The sequence below is a fragment of the Meleagris gallopavo genome, chromosome 5 (genome assembly GCF_000146605.3).
Source record: "Meleagris gallopavo isolate NT-WF06-2002-E0010 breed Aviagen turkey brand Nicholas breeding stock chromosome 5, Turkey_5.1, whole genome shotgun sequence".
Classification (NCBI taxonomy): Eukaryota; Metazoa; Chordata; class Aves; order Galliformes; family Phasianidae; genus Meleagris; species Meleagris gallopavo.
Window position 1 is genome coordinate 15,266,575 of NC_015015.2, and position 19,086 is coordinate 15,285,660.

The 19,086-nt window shown below is 49.9% G+C and overlaps 2 protein-coding genes across 3 annotated transcripts; both read left to right on the forward strand.

Moving 5' to 3' along the window:
• Window positions 1–1,240: 1,240 nt before the first annotated feature.
• RNH1 (ribonuclease/angiogenin inhibitor 1) lies at window positions 1,241–7,818 on the forward strand. The gene is made up of 9 exons (XM_010711161.3): window positions 1,241–1,374; window positions 2,728–2,898; window positions 3,475–3,645; window positions 4,031–4,201; window positions 4,617–4,787; window positions 5,154–5,324; window positions 5,968–6,138; window positions 6,519–6,689; window positions 7,025–7,818. Exons 1-9 carry the CDS (start codon window positions 1,289–1,291, stop codon window positions 7,110–7,112), a joined length of 1,371 nt encoding a protein of 456 aa, XP_010709463.1. The 5' UTR covers window positions 1,241–1,288; the 3' UTR covers window positions 7,113–7,818.
• A 3,873-nt stretch (window positions 7,819–11,691) lies between these two features.
• Window positions 11,692–16,608, forward strand: LOC104911080 (synaptotagmin-2-like). Of its 2 annotated transcripts, none has more exons than XM_031553468.1 (6): window positions 11,692–11,816; window positions 12,167–12,346; window positions 12,620–13,744; window positions 14,307–14,426; window positions 14,606–14,717; window positions 15,365–16,608. In XM_031553468.1, exons 3-6 carry the CDS (start codon window positions 13,379–13,381, stop codon window positions 15,664–15,666), a joined length of 900 nt encoding a protein of 299 aa, XP_031409328.1. In that variant the 5' UTR covers window positions 11,692–11,816; window positions 12,167–12,346; window positions 12,620–13,378; the 3' UTR covers window positions 15,667–16,608. The 2 variants fall into 2 exon arrangements, with proteins under 2 accessions (XP_031409328.1, XP_031409327.1); XM_031553467.1 differs by lacking the exon at window positions 11,692–11,816 and adding an exon at window positions 11,827–12,006.
• Window positions 16,609–19,086: the final 2,478 nt, after the last annotated feature.

Genomic DNA, 19,086 nt, shown 5'->3' on the forward strand with positions numbered 1-19,086 from the left:
GCGGCGGCGAGGCCGCGAGAGGGAGCGGGGAGAGAGCCGAGGGCCGCGGGAGCGCTCCGGGAAGCGGCGGGTCCGGGTGGCGGGGGCGAGGTTGTCCGGGGAGAGCTCGTCACCGGTCACGGCGCTGCTTCCCGCACTCCGGAGGTCTCGGCAACTGCCGGCGTTAAGCGTTAACCGCGATGCGGGAAGGGAGGGAGGATGCCGGGGATTGGGAGAGGGCGGCGGGGAGCGGGGCCCGGGGATGCTCCGAGCGGTGCCCGCTCAGCGGGAGCCCTTTGTGATCGCGGGGGGAGAAAAGGAGAAGAATGCAGCGAGCGGGCTGGAGGCGTTCGCAGGGTTTTGCAACACTCTGTGCTGTTTGCTCGCTTCTTTCCACCGGTTTGGCTCGGCCCGACCTGTTTATACGTGGAGCTCAGCTGCGCGTCCCCCGGCACTGCCTGACCGAGTCCTGCTTTTAGTCGGGGCTTCCACCCTTCGAAAGAGCACAGCTTGCCCAAGTTGCACAGCAGTTCCTATCTTGCACACCCAGTTGCACGCCGTTCTGCCGTCCCGTTGCCGTTGCCGTTTCCTCCATGCGTTCAGGCAGCGCTGCTCCTGGCACAGATTTGGGGTGCGGAGCATCCCTGCCTCCCCCATACAGCCCAGCGGCTGTGGCATCGGGGTGCCAGGCAGCACCCTGCCCTGTGTTGTGGCACCGGAGGTGATGGGAATGAGGAAGGGCAGTGATGAACAGCACGCAGCAGCACCGGGGGTTTTCCTTTTTCTTTATTTTTCAACTGCCTCATTCCAACGTGATAACTCAAGAGGTCAATTTTCTTAAAAATGAATTCCTTGGAATCTGACTGCATCATGACTAATCATGACTGAGTCATGTTAGCACGGCCGAGTTGCCAAAACTTTTTTTTGTCACCTCTGGCTTTAGCACTGCCCACTGTAGGCTCAGAGCAGAGCTCAGCTCTCAGCCTAACTGTGCTCTCCTGCGTGTTTGCTGTGTCTGTGCTCATTCAGAAGTGTCATCTGACTGTGGAGCAAAGGAGATCCCTGCTTGCCCTGCTCTTTGCACTTTGACTGGCCCAACTGGAGTGACCTGCCAAGGCTTGGGAACCACATGGTGTAGGAACACTTCTCCCTCACCTCTGTGTTCCACCTTTTGGGGACAGGCATTCATTCTGTGATCATGAAAAGAGCTGCAGTGTGGGTTTGAAGAGGGTTGCTGCACTTGCTTCTTGATCAGTGGCAAAAATAACAGCTGGATTTAAACTTTTCAGATCTTTTCTCAACTTTCAAAATGGACCTTGACATCCAGTGTGAGGAGATGAACCCATCGAGGTGGGCTGAGCTTCTGTCCACCATGAAGTCCTGCAGCACCATCAGGTAGTAATGCAGTGCGTTTCGCTAATGAAACTGAGCTGTCGTGTTGTTCACTTGTGACTTAACAGTTGCATGGGAGCAGGGATAGTTCTACATATTTTTGCACAACCTGTTGATTAAAACGATAAGAGCTGTCTTGCAAGGGGTTTTTTTTGGTCTAGAGATAAGCAACCGTCAGTATGAATGAATGCTGCCGTTGTAGTGTGGTGTGCACACTCAGCCAGGCAGTGTCTCAGTTGGTTACCTACATGTTTGACCGTCACTTTGGTAATTCTGTCTTTCTTGGCAGTGAGATCCCTCCTGTGGGGGAAGGCGTCTCTCCTTTGTGCTCATTAAGTTGCATGCTCTCTGGGCTGCAGTTCACATGCTGCCAAGTGACTGTTCATTAATTGTTATGCACAGGCCACATGCCACCATCTTTTGATTCTTCACTCAGCCATCAGAAGTGCCCACCCCGTGTGCTGAGCAAGCCGCTGGAGGGGAACTGTGCTTCATAGTGTAAACTGGGGGATGGGGTGAGACTTCAGATTTCTGTTCTGCATGCTTCCCTCTCTGCTGGCTGGAAATTCACCTTCTGTGGCTGGCATCTTCCTGACTGGGCTGGAGAGGATAGGCCACATCCAGCCAGCTGTGGATTGGAAGAGGTCAGGCAGATTGAGGGTGACTTCCTGTTTTCTTTTCAGAAGAATATTTTTTGCAGGCAAGCTTCATGGGCTTCCTGGGGGGCTGTCTTTGGTAGAAAGTAGAAAGCAGGGGAATGGCTGTGTCCTGAGCAGAGGATAGGATGCTCAAGGCACAGTGAATGGGAGTAGCTGTGTTGGGGGCTGTTCAACAGTGTCGAACACAGTCCCATTGGGAGATGCCCCTGCTGTGCTGCACACTCCTGCATGCTGAGAGTTGTGCTTGAGAGAAGCCATGACTCATCCACAGGACACCAAATTGCCAAGTGCATCTCTGGGGCTGGGAAATCTGGCTGAAGACACAGTTTGGCTGGTGTTGGTGCAGAACCAGTCTGACAACCTGCATGCTGGCCGCTAGCTAGATGTGGCTTCAGATGCTGGTAGTTTGTTGCTGGTAAAGTTCTGATGAGGGTGCATCATCTTCTAGCCCTGCCAAAGGAGCATAAGTCTTGCATTTGCATAGCACAGCCTGTGTCTTGGGAAGCTGCCATCCAGTCCCTTCAGTGCCTGAACCACCCTCTGGTGAAGAACCTTTTCCTAACACCCACCAGATCCTCCACTGACACAGCTCCATGCCGTTCCTAGGAGGATGCTTTGCTTTCACAGGGAGCTCTTCAGCCAAGGAGAGCAGCATGACTCTGAGGACTAATGTGTTCTGTGTTTGCTTCTCTTTCAGGCTGGATGATTGCAATCTCTCCAGCAATAACTGCAAGGATCTCTCCTCAATCATCCATACGAATCCATCCCTCAAAGAGCTGAAGCTGAACAACAACGAGCTGGGGGATGCAGGCATTGAGTACCTGAGTAAAGGCTTGTTGACTCCGAGCTGTAGTTTGCAGAAGTTGTGGTAAGCCCCCACTGATTGTCTTACTCTAATATATTTGCAGAGTGCTGTAGATGAAGTCACAAGGCAAACTGGTGTATGGTCATAGTACCAGAGCCATGATGGTGCAACTCAGCCATTATCTAGATCACGTGCTTTGAAAACTGCCATTTTTTTTCCTTCTGTTCTAGGAACCAAGCAAAAGGTTGTTCCTGGGAGCCAACCAAACCCAATTCAAAGTTAGCACTGCTATGCATGACACTCCTCCATGACAGGACCATGTCTCATAACTTCAAACGGCCTATGGCAGTAACAACTTGGTTGCTACATAACTTCTCCCAGCCTGAGTGCTGAAGGATCAGCTTCATAGATCCTTCTTGTGGGATACAATAAAACTTCTAAATGGCGTGTCCAGGGTTTTAAGCCAAGTTGAATGAGATTTTTATTTTTAGTTACTCTGGATACTTAAAATAGCGATAATTACCTGGATGGACTGCTATCTAGAGGGCCAGTGACAAACCTCAGCAGGCACACTTCTCCCAGAAGAGCCTCTGTAGTTGTGGGGATGCATTTCTCTCATCTCCACTGCTTCTCTTTTAGGCTGCAGAACTGCAACCTGACCAGTGCCAGCTGTGAAACTCTCCGCTCTGTCCTCAGTGCACAGCCATCACTGACAGAGCTGCATGTGGGCGATAACAAACTGGGAACTGCTGGGGTGAAGGTGCTGTGTCAAGGGCTGATGAACCCCAATTGTAAGCTGCAGAAGCTGCAGTAAGTAGCCACTTGGCATTTTGGTCATCCAGCAGTTCAGCTTTGTCTTGCTTGCCCTTGGGAGAAGGACAGTTTTGTGGCCAGCTGTGAATTTCTTTTTGTTTTGTTTGAATGTGGCCATATTAATTTATGGGAGTGGGTCTTGAGGATTCTTCATAGCTGGGTGCCTGTTCCCATAGGCATTTTAGCCCTCTTGGCAGTGATGGCTAGTAATGGAAGATGTCTCTGACATGCCAGGGTTCTTTCTCATTTCATGCGCTGCCTGGTCTCCAAGTAGACCCCACCAGCATGTTTTCTGCCCTGGCTAGTGCACACTTTGCCAATGTTGAGGGGGTTGCAAGACACTCAATACTTGGTTTTGCCTGGATTTCTTCTCTCCTTGCAGGCTGGAGTATTGTGAACTGACTGCTGATATCGTGGAAGCTCTCAATGCTGCCCTGCAAGCCAAGCCCACCCTGAAGGAGCTCAGCCTGAGTAACAACACGCTGGGAGATACAGCTGTGAAGCAGTTGTGCCGAGGGCTGGTGGAGGCGAGCTGCGACTTGGAGTTATTACAGTAAGAAGGAGCTGGTCATCTCTGATGCAGATAGTCCTGCTGCTGTTCCTGCCATGCCTAAAAAGGGAGAAACTGCTGTCAAGAATGCTTGAAGTTTAGGCCAGCATTTTGCTGGCTCAGATTTCTGTAACTGTTGAAATCAAAAGTGCATTTCCAGGGTTTTCAGGTTTTGTGTTTGTTTGTTTTTAACTATCACATGATTCTGAGTTCACTCCTATATCAAATGGTAGAGTGCGAGCCCCTATGCCTGCAAGTTTAACTTGTAACTACTTGCCTGGTGTCTGAGCATGGAGGAGCAGACACAGCATCCAGTTTGCAGCAGGGAACCATTCCACAGCCCTTTTCCTGTCCAAACTGGGGGTGGTGGATTGCAGCCAGTCTGGAGCAGCAGCTCAATGTGTGTTTGTTTCTGCAGCCTGGAGAACTGTGGGATAACCAGCGACAGCTGTCGGGATATCAGCGCGGTTCTCAGCAACAAGCCCTCTCTGCTGGATCTGGCTGTGGGGGATAACAAGATTGGGGACGCCGGGTTGGCTCTCCTGTGCCAAGGACTGTTACATCCCAACTGCAAGATCCAGAAGCTATGGTAAGTGTAGACAGGGTGTCCCTCTGGCGGCCTGTGAGCTGTCTGCACTGTGTTGCTCGTTTGCTTCTAAGCGGAAAGCTTCCCAGTTACACCCTCTAGTGAAACAAGGGTGTCTCTGCTGCCAGTTCGTGGCTGTTCTGAGCTGGGTGGGAACTCTATGAATGTTCAGATTTATCTTCTGGTTCAGGCAGAGCTTTTGGTGCAAAGGATGGGGAGTAAGGAGAAAGCTTGTGTGAATGGATGAGTTTTGTGAAGGACAGAAGAAAATGAAATGCTGCAACCAGAAGCTCACAATGCTAACATAGAACTCTGTTTTCTAATCTAAATAATTATTGGGGCAAAATAATATTTTGTTCTTCCCTGCAGGTTATGGGACTGTGACCTCACAAGTGCTAGCTGTAAAGATCTCTCCAGAGTCTTCAGCACGAAAGAGACCCTCCTAGAGGTCAGTCTGATAGACAACAACCTGAGGGACTCTGGAATGGAAATGCTGTGTCAGGCACTCAAGGATCCCAAAGCTCACCTCCAGGAGCTATGGTGAGCTGCTAACATAAAGCCACAATTGGGATAGTTCCTCAGACATCTTTTACCTAAAAGATACAGACTTGTGGACTAGATGTAGTGTTTCTAAACTTCTTTGAAGATCTGCCCTGTAGTCAACCTGGTTTAGCTGGGGGTTGGATTAGATGATCTTCAGAGATCCTCCCCAACTCCTCCAATTCTGTGATCCTCTTATAAGCAGTAGGAGACTAAGCATTACTTGGAAAGCTTCCACCTAATATATTTTATTCTGCCACAAATGGCAACTAAGAAGATGTGTCATAAGTTTGAAAGGCCTCAAGTAATAGCAAAATGAGTGCTGTGATGAGCTATCTCAGCTTCTCCACTGAAATGCAAGCTCTCATTGAGGAGCCAAAATTAGAAAGCTTGTGTCTCAAGTATGTCCTGAGAAAGCTGGCAAGAAAATGCTTTCCATGAAAAGCTGTAGCACAATGCAGAAAAAAGGTTCTGTCTTTGGCAGTTAGTGAAATGTATAATTACTGCCCCTTTGAAGGACTGGATAAAAGTCAGGACTGGAACCTGTGCTGCCCACTTGATGGTCTAAATCTGACCAGAGAATGCTTGAATGCCAAAAAGCATTATCAGCATCCTCTCTGCTGACGTCATTTTTACTTTGCAGGGTTAGAGAGTGCGGGCTCACAGCTGCTTGCTGCAAGGCAGTCAGCTCTGTTCTAAGCGTGAACAAACACTTGCAAGTCCTCCACATTGGTGAGAACAAGCTGGGCAATGCCGGGGTGGAGATCCTGTGTGAGGGGCTGCTGCACCCCAACTGCAACATCCACTCTCTATGGTAAGGTGCATCCTAAGGGGTCATCTCCTCCATTATTGCATTACCCTTCCAAGCACAGCATGCAGAGAGGGGTAACAATGGAATTTTTTGCTTACAATTCATACCATATACTGATGTTTAACTAGACCAATCCCACCTCACAAGTAAATGGAAGCCGTGGTTGCTTCCATGTATGCTGACAGTCATGGTGTCCTGCGCATGCAATGCAGTGGTGCATCAGTAGGTCTCATGGGGACACCACGGAGCAGCCTCTGCTGATGTTTTTGAGATGCTGACCTGTGGAAATCTCTGGGCTGCACCAGCATAGCCCAGACTGGGGTTGATAGGGTGTCTCTGGAGCCAGCACTCGCTGCATTGGCATCTCTGTCTTTTCCCCACAGGCTGGGCAACTGCGATATCACTGCGGCCTGCTGTGCCACTCTTGCTAATGTCATGGTCACCAAGCAGAACCTTACAGAGCTGGACCTGAGCTACAACACTCTGGAGGATGAAGGTGTGATGAAGCTCTGTGAAGCCGTGAGGAACCCCAACTGCAAGATGCAGCAGCTGATGTGAGCAATGCTTGTTTTCCTATGGGCAAATGGGTGATCCTGGGGGATGGACACCATCTACGTGCTGCAAAACAAGCCCCATCCCTCACAAATGGCATGGGTGTAGTGGCTGAATCTGCTCTGAACCATTAGTCCCAGAAAGGAGGAAATGGTGATGCTGGGGAGAGAACAATGCAGGTGCCTTATTGGCATTTGGACTGGACTCTGCAGTCTAGCTGGGGCCCCTTCTGTTAATTAGTCTTCTCATGGCAGCCATCTGTGTGTCTTTCTGCCCTCTCTGACCTTAATGGGAGGATGTCCACTAACCCAACTTGCTTTTTTTTGTTTTGGTTCAGTCTGTACGACATTTTCTGGGGTCCTGAAGTGGATGACGAACTGAAAGCCCTGGAAGAGGCCAGGCCTGATGTGAAGATCGTTTCATGAGTGATGGCAGTCTGCAGAGCAAAGTCAAAACAACGTCCTCTTCTTAATCTGAACTTTTCTTACATAAAGCTAATTAATTTAATATAGATTGTGCTTTTACCAAAAAAGCCTTGTGGATTCCCAGAGCGGGGGTCCAGGTAGCTGATAAGCCTTGTGTGTCGCTGGATCTGCCAATGCTGAGGCTCGTGAAAGCATTGTACATTTACACTGCAGCATCGCTATCCTTGAAATGAAGAAATAGTGGGCATCTGCTAGAAGCTGGGCTGTACCCTTTAGGAGCTCTTTAATCCTATAATCCCTCACAACGTATTAGCCAGGCTTTAAAGAGAGCTCCTTTCCAAAGGCAAGGGGAGAACTACCTCCTGTATTGTTGCAGGGGGGTACCTTTGCCAGGTCTCTGGGGAGAGCTTTCCAAAAACCAACAAGTGTGCTTTTTAGTTTAAAACTGAGCTTTCCACTCTACACTGCCTTTCCCTAGAAGAGCTCTCAGAAAAGCAGCAGTGACCAGGCTGCTGGATGAGAGAGAAAGGAGTGGGTCTTCAGCTGCTTACAGTCAGAATTAGCATCCCTTGAAGAGTGACTTTTTCCTACCAACAAAAAATGCTGTGTGTTTCTATTAGTATGGGGGAAGATTAAATGGTTTGATATGTTTGCTCTGGCGAGAGTGGTTCTACAGGAGTTTTTATTAAAATCTGTTTGCAAATAATTAAATGCTTCATTCTTCTACTTAGAAAAATAAGATATAATCCATTGCTTGAATCTGTATATTTCTCCCTCACGACCAACCCCCATCTCTTCTGAACTGCACTATTACTAATACCTTGCTTAGTGTTTGCTTTTGGTTATGTTCCTGGCTGAAGCACATTGGGAAGGGACATGTCAAGCTCTTAAGAAGGCTGCAAGTCTTCAAGGCCTTAGTTCTGAGGCTGTTTGCCCAGTTAGAATTTTAATAAACCTTGTTGCAAGGGAAAACAAAGCTGACACACACCCAGAACACTGCAATGAAAGAAAATGTAGCCTGAAAAAATGCAAATGAGAAGCTGGGTGTTGCACTGTGCTAACCGTGCAAAAGAAGCATGTAAAATTAAATCCTGTTTCCTGACACCTCCCTCCCTAAAGCTGTTCCTTGGTGTTTTGGTCACTTGCAAATCCCACCTAGGTGTATGATTTGAAGGTGTCCTGCAGGCTTTGTCATGTGATGCCTACATGTTCACCTTGTAAATGGCTTCTCTTGGGCTTAGCAAAACGTTGATCTGGAAGAAACTGATAGTGGTTCTTACAAAGGAAGCATTTACATGAGCAGAGTTCCTGTAGCAGTCATCACAAACCCCAAATGTGTCCCAGAAGTTTACTTGTGCCTTCAGGGAGGCATGAATGGCAGGGTAGGTTTGTTCCCCACCACACTTCTCTTACAAGGAAGAAGTAGACCAGGTCTAACTCTCAATTCACAGCAGACATCTGAAGGCTACTGCAAAGCCAGCATAGCCCAGCATGACTGTATAAACAAGCTTCCCTACACCATCCTTCCGTAGTGCACAACCTTAGCACCGCTTTCCAAACACTGCACAGAAAACTACTACCCTACCCCATCAGGGACAACTCAGCTCTCCAAGCAAATATTAGTGGCTTAAAAAGCCACAGCATCTGAGACCAAGTAAATTGGGTAGCAGAGAACCTGACTCCAGAGCGTTCACATTCTTTTGCATTCTAGATGCCAGTAGCAGCAAGAGCCTCTGCAATCTCAAAGCATGTGATCTGGAGCAGGGAGGTCATGGTGCTCCAACAACGCTGCCAGGAGCAGTCATCATCAGGGTGTGACCCTCCCAGGCATGTCACGCTCCTCCAAAACCCACTGGCCCTCTGCTGAGATGGTCCAATGGGAGTCACTTTTTGCCTGAAATCTTCCTTTGCCTCAGAAAAATCATTATTTTTGTCATCTTTTCCAATGCTGGGCAAATAACCCTTCCTTCCTGTACGTCTCACTCTGCAGCCACCCCTTCCTCCCCAGCACTTCATCTCTTTTTATCCCTTTTAATAATAGCAAAAACATGCATCAACATGAAATAATAGAAGTGCCTCCCCTATCCCTTTCCCAGCCAGGAAGGATGTAGAAATGTGCAGTTCTCAGGCTGTGTGGAGCCAACCTCCTGCCAGAGGAGGGAAGGCCACCCTGCATGCACCATAACCCCTTCCAAGCTGGAGGGCAAATCAACAGCACACGGGATCCACAGCCACATGGCTGAAGAGAATGGAAACTTTGACTTTACAAGCACTGGGACAGGACATTCCAGAGCCAGCTTTCCCCACCCCCTCTTACCTTTTTCCATGAGAAGTTCTCCTGCCTGTGCCACACTGCCTTGAGGTGCTCAGCTAATTATGTGTTGCAGATGACTAAAGCTCTTCAGCTCCAGGCACAGAGGCACTCCCCAGCTGCACTGCGATGGCCCAGAAGGGATTGCTGCTGGAGCTCCTGCCACCAGGCTTGAGGCCTCAGCTCATCCCTGGTGTGCAGCAACAGCAAACCAAGCAGCACATAGAGGAATTGGGGTACAGAGCCCCAAAAGGTCTCACCTCCTTCTCAATGCTCAGCCCTGTAACAGCCATGGAAGTTGGCATTATCTTCTTGCTCCTAAAGGAAAGCACCATTCCCACCTTCCAGGTGTCACACTGTGCTAAAACCACCCATTAGATGCATCTTTAGGCTCACGGCTCTGCACCTGGGATGCACAGGGAGGGCGCTGGCACAGCTGAGACCACACAGAGCTCCAGGGATGTGTGCAAAGGCTTCCACGACCCTCGCAGTCACGTTTTCCAGGCGGGCACCCAAACTGCCAGCTCTCTGGGGCTATGATGGAGTTACCCAGGCACCAGCCCAGCCAGCACATTGTTCCACACGTACACCCTGTTCTGCTCTGGCTTCGTCAATATTGGCTCCTGGGAACTTGTTTTCCTGGTGCAACAAAGCAACCCTGTGCCGTGTGTTGGCAGCAGGCTCAGAGGGCTCCCAGGATCCTGCTCTGAAGCTGTTTCTGAAGGTAGGATTTGGGAGCTAGGCCTCTGGGAAGAGCTGGGAATGGGATCCTTATGGCTCTGGGGGAAAGGCAGCAACGTCCCCTGTGCCTGCAGGGCTGTTTCTGTTGGGGGCTGCCTCTATTAGGGGGCTCAGGAAGGAACAGAAAGTGAGCTGTTTCCTCTTACCCACACTGATGCAGACACAGGACACGAGGGAAGTGCCTGACCCACTGTAGACTGTCATTCACACATCAAGGAATGAGTGACAGCCAGACTGAGCAGTGGGGCTGTCTGCCATAGCCAGCCTTGCTGTGACATCTGGCCTTGTGAGAGGAAGTGGTGTTCAGGCAGGCTCCAGGAGGATGAAGCATGCTGGTGACAGAGACGTTCAGCTTTGTTGTTTGCCTCTATTTAAATGACTGCTTGCCCATCATTCTCCTCATTCAGGTGCAGACTATTAAGAGTGAAAACCTCTGAAGTGACTGGCAGCCAGGTTTAGAGCAACAATGTCTACTGAAGGTTATCTTCATAATATGATCTTCCTGAAGGCTCTGCTATCAATAAATCCTTTTGATGGTCAGATCTGCACCTAAGCCTGCCTGTAGCTCCTTGAACATCCTCATAGCACAGCTTCTTACTGTAGGTTTGCAGAGAGTTAAGTTTCCTGTGCAGATTTATAATGCTTCTCTTAGTCTCACGTTTTCAGGGAACTGTTTATTTAGGCTTAGGTTTGGCTCTCGTTCACACAAGGATGTTCCTGCCGGCCACCTCCTGTTCTTTGCTGTTGCTTCCGCACATTGCTCAGTGCAGGGTCCTGCAATGAAAGCACAGATAACACAGGCAACAATGAAAATACAGAGAAGAAAATACGTGCTGTTAACAGCATCCTGTTCTGATGTGAGGAACTCATGCACACTGAGGGATTTTCACTCAACTGATTTTTGCTTCTAAGCTTGCTGTGGGCTGCATTAAGCAGCAGTAATACCTTAAAACAGCACTGGTCTAAAGCTGGGCTCTGTCTCTTGGCTACCTTTATTTCTAGAAGTGGGTTAAGTATTTGCTCTCTGCAAAAATTCATGTTTTAATCTCATCTTAAGCAATCAGAAAAAGAATAAAACTCCAAGGCCTATTCCCTGACAGGACAAATGGGTAAAAAGGTGTTGGAGGGGATGAAACACTCAGCCCTATTCCTCCCTAAATATACTCACCTGCTCCTTGGGCAGGAGCTAACACTCTTAAGGGACATTTGCTCTAAGGTTCTGGTAGGATCCCTCCTTCCAGTTCTAGCTTTGATTAATCAGGCTAAGTAGTGATGAAAGGCTGTATGAAGCCATAACCTGATGGACCTCTGTCATCTTCTTAGAAGCAAAATGCAGCTTCTGTTTCTTCTCAAAACTGGGATGTTCCTTGGGGAATAAGTAACATTAGGTAAAGCTGAGATGCTCCTTAGCTGAAGATCATACAGTGAGAGTAGAAACCATTGCTGCTTATAGAGGCAACTGGAACAATTAATAGAAATTTAAAAAACCTGTTGATTATCATTATCAGCATCCCTCAGCTGCATACTGGTGGAGGAATATTATGGGGGTGAAGTTTTGCTGGGTGTTTGTGCTTAGTCCTATGCTTTTCCTGAGTATCTTCTGTCAGGTCCTGTCAGAAGGTAAAAAGCAGCAGCTGTAGGAGGCAGTAGAGGTATGTGGAGGCAAGGCAGCAGGCTGAGAAAAAGCTAGCAGGGAAATCACAGGTGTGCCCTGTTTCTAACAGCCTTTCCCATTGGAAGTCTATAAGCTGCTTTGTGAGTTGCTTTGAACAAAGGAATGGAATCCACCAGATGCCCATCTATGTGGTAGTAACAGAACTATAATGAAATGATACTGATCTGGTGAGCACAAGCCTGTGTAAATAATACTGCACACCCAGCAAAGTGCCTAATTCTGTGTGTGTGGGCCTGAGCTGCAGTGTGTATGACCGAATACAGGCCTCTCACAGTGCGGAGAGCCAATACTGATACTGCTGACCCTTTGCTTCCTTCTCTCTACCAGAGGAAGAAGATAAGATGCAGAACAGCTCCATCACACTCAGGTTGCACAACTTACAGCTTCCCTTTTCCAGCACCTGGAAATATGGGATCCTGGCATTAGCCATCCTCTTGCTCCTGGGGGCCTTGACCATCCTGGCTTACCAGATGTGCCAGCTTCAGAAGCACAACAGGACTGGGAAAAGTAAGTATTGGGCAGTGGTTTTCCTGCTTCCAAGCACATATGTGACTGTCACAGGCACTCCGTGGCAAGTGGCTTGTTGAGGAGCCCTGGGGCAGCTAAGGGAGTGGCTCCTCCTGGGAAGGTGGTGTGAACCTGGGGCAGCCCCCCTGTCCTGGTGCTGCCTGTGAGGGGAACGTGGGCCCTTAGCAGGTCCTACAGCGAGGCTGTCCCCTTGCTGGTGGCTACGCTGTGCCAGCTGAGTATTGCCTACTCAGCTTTTCTTTATCCCCACAGAGAAGAAATACGACAGTGGAGATGGGGTGAAGATGAGGGCACAGAATGGTGTGTGGGGGAAGAAGATGCCGCCTCTTCTGCTTGACAGCAGCCAGCAGAGTGACATGGATATGGAGGCACGTACATTAGTGCTGGGCAAGGCTGAGAGTCGTATGAAGTCCGGTGCTGAGGGAAGTGAAAAACCTGCAGTGCAATTTTTGGGAAAGTTGATGACTAATCGATCTCAAGTTTCACTTCTACTTACTCCTCCTTTATACAGCATTTGTTCAATCTGAGGGAAGGAGCAATGGCAAGTTTCTCTCCTTTCCCTTCCCCCCCAATTCCACCCCGTGTCTGTTACTGGAGGGATGTGGTTTCCCGTAACGCAAATTCCTTGAGTTCCTGCTGCCCTCCGCAGAGCAGTGCAGGAAGCCATGAGGCAGGCAGTGGGCTCAATGATGGCCCCAAAATACCACCAACAGCTGCCGAGCTCGAACCGGCTGCTGGAGGGCTGCAGCTGCTGAGAGAACAGTGAAGCAAGAGGGGAAGGAGGTTGAAAGAGCAGCTGTCCTCCTCCAGCAAGGGCACTACAGGATCATAGAATTGCTTAGGTTGGAGGAGACCTCAAAGATCATCTAGTTCCAACCCCCATGCCATGGGCCAGCTTGCCAACCACTGCCAACACACCTTCCTGCCACTGTAGGGAAAGGAGGACAATTCAGACTGCTGTGCTTTAAAAAACCCATCTGTCTCCTTTCCTCTCACCCCTGTTTTCCATAGATGGCGGAGATGGGAGCAGGGCTGGACACACCCCATCCCTGTCTCTCCTGCAGCATCACTGAAGACCCAAGCCCCCTGCCCAGCTCCCAGGGAAGTCTGAAGTTCTCCCTCCTGTACCGCAGGGAGCAATGTGAGCTGCTGGTGAGCGGCCTGGAGGTGCGGGGCCTGCCCAGCCACAGGCACACTGAGGTGGCCGTCTGGTTCCGACTGCTGCAGCGAGTCCCATCCCACACCCCTGGGCTCCAATGTGTGGTTCAGGAGTGGCAGAGCCGGGCAGTGAAGAACTGCAGCGGGACGACCTTTGGGGAGCACTTTGTCTGCTCCCTGCAGGATGCTGAGATGGAGAGGAGCACCCTGAAGATGGAGGTGGGATGGGGTCCTAGCTTTGCTTGTAGACATAGAACACTGCCCTCACCACCCTTGAGGTGTTCCCGTCTCTTGCCCCTTTGGGGGAACACAAAGCAGGTGGGTAGTTCTGGGCTCACTCACCAGGTCCTCTTGAATGGCTGTGAACTGCTGAGATGTTGGCAACAGGAGAAGAACCAAGCTCATAGAATATCCCAAGTTAAAAGGGATCCACAAGAACCATTGAGTCCAAGTCCTGGCTTCACACAGGACCAATCAGAACCCAAACCCTATGTCTGAGAGTGTTGTCCCAATGCTTTTCGAACTCGGGCAGCTTAGTGCCATGCCTGCTGCCCTGGGGAGCCTGCTCCATGCCCACCACCCTCTGATGAAGAATCTTTTCCTAAACCCCAGCCTAACCTTTCCCTGTTGCTCAAATCCCAAAAGCCAAGAGATGCATGGGAGCAGGCCTTGAGAGCAGGCAGCTGCCCTTAGGGGTTGTATGGTCCATAGGGATGCTCTCGAGGCACAGCCCTGTCCTGCACCTTGCCCCATCGACGTGCTTTTTGCCTCTCTCCCATAGGTCCAACATTTTGACAAATACTCCAGGAATGCCACACTAGGGGAAGTCAGGGTTGCCCTGAGCCAGCTGAAGGCTTCCCAGAGCTTGGTTTTGTGTGCGGAACTGCAGAAGACTACAAAGGTAATGCGTGATTTTATTCTGTGCTCCCTTACAGTGGCTTGGGGGACTGTGCACTGTGACAGCCATCCCTTCACTTAAGGAACAACTACTGCCTTACACCCTGGGGTCTGTGTGGTGCGGGTAGTAGCAGGGAGGACTGCCCAGCCACCTGCTGATTGCATGCTCTCTGTCCTCTGCAGGATGTCGTGGGAGAGGTGCTGCTGTCTCTGAGGTGCCTGCCCATATCCCAGAGGATGGAGGTTGGGCTGCTCAAGGCAAAAACCTACCCCCCTTGCAGTGCTGCAGAGAAGAGTAAGGGTTTTGTGCCCCTGTTGTCTGGGCTGGCTGCTCCTCTCTACCCTGTTGCTGCCTTCGGCTCACCCACATAGATGGGCATGGGGTGCTAGGGGAGGAAGGTCTTTCTCACGCCCCTCACACTCCAGTCTTGGCAGAAAAGCACTGCTGAATTTCATTGGGCAGTCACACTAACAAAACCTCCAGCTGTCACCCATGAATCCCATTCCTCTGCTCTGCAGAGACCCAAACACCAGACCCCATTACAGAGCTGCTGCCCTTAGCGCAGAGCCAATTTGCTTTTCCTCTGGAAGACAACCTGGGTGGGGGCAATGCAGAGGTGATGCCACACTCCCTGGGGCTGTAAGCAGAGCTCTGCTATCATCCTTCCATCTCCATGGAGGAGACTGCCCTTTGAGGCCATAGACACCTGAGAGCAGCCTTAGAGATGCTCTGCATCATAGATAAGTTGTAAACAGCTCCTTACCCTGAGAAGGCTGAAGTAGAGCCACTTTTAGTTTCTATAACTCTATGTTTGATGTTTCACAGCTGCAGAGTCTTCTCCTAGGAAGTCCTTGGGCAATGGGGCTCCACCATGGGATCCCCTTAGTCCTACCAGCTATCAGAATACAACTTCTTCACCCTTTTCTCTCCCCCTGTCGCAGGTGTATACGCAAGAATAGATGTTTCCTGCAGACGCCACAGGCAGAAGCACCAGAAATCCAGGCTGCAGGCACACACTGCACTCATCATTTTCAATGAGACCTTCCTGTTCCCTATGCCCCAAGCTGCAGCGTGGGACAGCTCTGTGCTCGTCTCCCTTTATGAAGTGGGCCCTGAGCCCAGGCACCTCATCGGGCAGGCCAGTGTGGGCAGGAACATGGCAAGGGATGCAGCTGACCACTGGGATCTCATGGCCAAGTCCATCCAGCAGCCTGTAGCCCAGTGGCATCCTCTCCTCATTTAGAGGGGAGGACTTCTGCAGCTCTTTGTGATGGTCTGGCTGAGTTTTCTTGCACAAATGAGCAGCAATCACAGTGAATATATCTAAAAGATGAGTCAGAGCTTGACATACTTGGTAAGATTCAGGTAACTTCTCCTTTAGCTTCCTCCTACTGCTTCTGCTGCTCCTGGTGGTCCCATATCACCTTCAGTAGAGCAGTAGGATCTCAGAAATGTCCGGGGCTGGAGGAAACTGATCCCTGTGGCAGAAAATAGGGCAGTGGGCATTGCAGGGCAGGCACTAAGTAGGCAAGAGGAAAAAGGGGTGGGAGAAGGAGTCCCTGCTCCTATTCATGAAATAAGGAGGCATCAAAAGGGGAAGTGATTTGCGTCAGTTCAAACCATACATGCATTCTGGGACAGACGTGCTTGTAGACCTGAATATGCTTGCATCTGTATCTGTCTTATCCTCCTGAATTTTGATGTTTTTTGGCCTTGGAGATTTTCTGGGACACATTCATTGTATAGGTGCAAATAAATAAATGTAAAGGCAAAAAGATATTTCACAGCTTAAAATGTCACCCATTTCTCTGTCCTGATCTGATATGAGGAGTCCCTTTTGTCATTCCCTACACTCCTGCCGCGACCTCCTGGCTGCTGTCCCAGGTTTTCAGAGCACACATTCCCTAACTCAGCAGCCCCCTGCCTGCCTGCCTGCTGAGGACTGGAGCTCCACTTTTCCTTTTAATGCCTTTTTCTTTGCTATGCTCCCCAGAACTCCTGCCCTCACTCAATCAGAAGACGTGTCACCTTAGGAGAAAATTGTTGGATGTGTGGATGGCTTTTGCATAGAGCACAACCCCCCTCCCCCCCCAAAAAAAAAACCCTTGTAATTTAGGTCACAACAGCTTATTTGGTGTGGAAAGCAGTGAAATGAGGCTAGTGGAAAAGAGCACACAGTCTGCCAGCCCAGCAGCTGAGATGACCCAGGTGTTTCCAATTTGAGGGAGAAAAGGGTGGCCTATAAACAAATATTTAATGCATATAAACTAATGGGTACAGAAATAAATATAGGCAGGCAAGTATCCCTGAAAAAAGCCACCCTAGAGCCAAGCTATATCCCTCTAGTGCAGATTCCCCTATCCCTTGGCCAACCCACACCCAAGAAAACCACCTCTAGGGTACAGGTGAACATGCTACTCAGCAGGCTGCCAGTGCCATGAGTCAGTGTTTATACTGTTAAACTATTAAGATAATTTTAATCCTCAAACTGTCAGAGCTGCTATAATTAGCCTCTGGCAACTTTCAATTCGGAGCTATTAAAGCGAATTGGAGATTTATTTCTGTGCAATCACTCCTCCCAGGTGCTGGCAGTCTGATTTGGGAGCGCTCATTAGTGGGATGCTGATAGTTAGAATAGGGCTTGGCTCCTCACAGCCCCCCAAACCCACCTGGGAAGATTGCAGATGAAATGAAGGTGTGAGTGCAGGATGCACTGGAAAGGGGAAAGGGTGGAAGCAAAGGAAGGAAATGTTGTGCAGAGCCAAAGGAGGCTCTGGGGAGAGGCCACTTTGGGTAGAAGTGATTCAGCCCAGAGCAGCGTTATATTCGTTCTTCGAATGGGTAGAGAGATAGGTTTGCTCAGCCCATGCTTGTCAGAGAGATTCTGAGCCTTGGGAATGGGTCCTCTTGGTGCAGTTGTGTCCCTGTAGGGATGAATTTGCCATCCATCCACATTTACCTTAATATTACAGAGAACAAATTAAGGTTTTGGCATCCTAACCCTGCAATTCCCATTTTCAAACACTTAGCACCAAGACAAGAGCTGTGTTCTAACCAGCCCATCTTGTTGATGTCTGCTTAATACTCAAGACACCTCATAGCCCATAAAGGGATGTGAGTACCCCATCCCTGCAGGTGCTCAAGGCTGGATGGGGCCCTGGGCAGCCCGATCTTGTGGGGACAACCAGTCCACAGCAGTGGGGTTGGAGCTGGATGATCTTTAAAGTCTCTTCCAACTGAAGCCACTCTGTGATTCTGTGATTCTGCGTAGTGAAAGGGGATGCAAGGGGAAGACAACTCAGCCTCACTGCTGAGCAGCGGCTGGGACAGCACCTGGCAGGGACAAGGTCAAAAATGAGCCCTAAAGAGCAACCACATCCTCACCATGGCAGCCCTGAAGGCAGGGAACATGTGGCAAGGAGGGAGGATGGGGGGGGTGTCTCATCACTGCCATGCACCCAGACCTCACTGAGGGCACTCCTCCCTCAGCAGCTCAGCAAGCCAAATGCACCATGAATTTCTCTTATTCAAAAGTAGCCTACAAATCTTTCAGTGCACCTTATCTCTAAGGGCAGCAATCTAACAGCTGGAAAAACACGTTTGTGTGAGCATTAAGCAGTATGGACGAGGCGAGAGCTGGAAGGAGTGCAGCTGGTGCAGGCAGGGAAGCACAGGCCCCACCACCTGCTCCCAGCATGCTGAGGCCCAGGTGTGGTTACAGGCCTCGCTGCTCAGCTCAGCTCTTCCACGTGAGTATCCAGGCTGCTTGCAGGGGAAATGTTACCCTGTATTAAGTGGGTGCCCACAGGTGCCTTCCCAGAGTGTCCTTGACGTATGGCTTTAAGCACGTCAGTGAGCAAGCCAATGCCTCCAAGCAAAGTCACGGCTTCCAGAAGGACGTCTTAATCATTAACTACAAAATACGCGATTTCCCTGCAATTTAGAGAGCATGGGTTGAGATTGAGATAACAGCAAAGAATTGGAAGAGCTGTTCTCCCTGCCTGGCCCTGCAAGAGGCAGTGGGCGTAAAGAACCCAGGAAGTCTCTCTGACCATCAGACAGCACATTGGTGCTCTGTGGGTGCCTGAGCACTGGCACAGGGACACAGAAGCTGTGGGTCTCCTCTTTGGAGATCTCTAGTTGTCCCCTGGCTGTGGGCCTGCACACCCTGCTCCAGGTGTCCCTGTTGGAGAGCTGTTTGGTTTCCTTAGGGCTGGGGACAAAGGAGCCAGCCTTACTGGAAATGCGAGGTCATGCTGTTGGTTCTCCTCACAAGGGCAGTGCTCTGGGGACAGCCTGCTCCCTTGCTCCTTATCGGCCACCCCAAAGCAGCCCTGGCCGGTCCATCCCACACACAGCGTTTGCTTTCAAATGCTGAAGCCAAAACCTGCTGCACAAAAGGACACGCAGGATCCAGGTGGCCTGGAAAGAGGGAAATGTGTGCGTGAGTTGCTTCACACCACGAGCACACACGATGACAACCTATGCTCTCTATTTTTACCATTTTACCTGGGTGCCATGTCACACGGCTCTTTGCCACTAAAGGGACCCTTCCTTATTTTGGGTTTTTACAAAGCTAGAGGATCTGATGTGGGAAAGGCTGTCACAAGACAAATCTGAAGAGGAAAAAAAAAAAGCAAAGCAAACACTTGTAGAAGTAAAT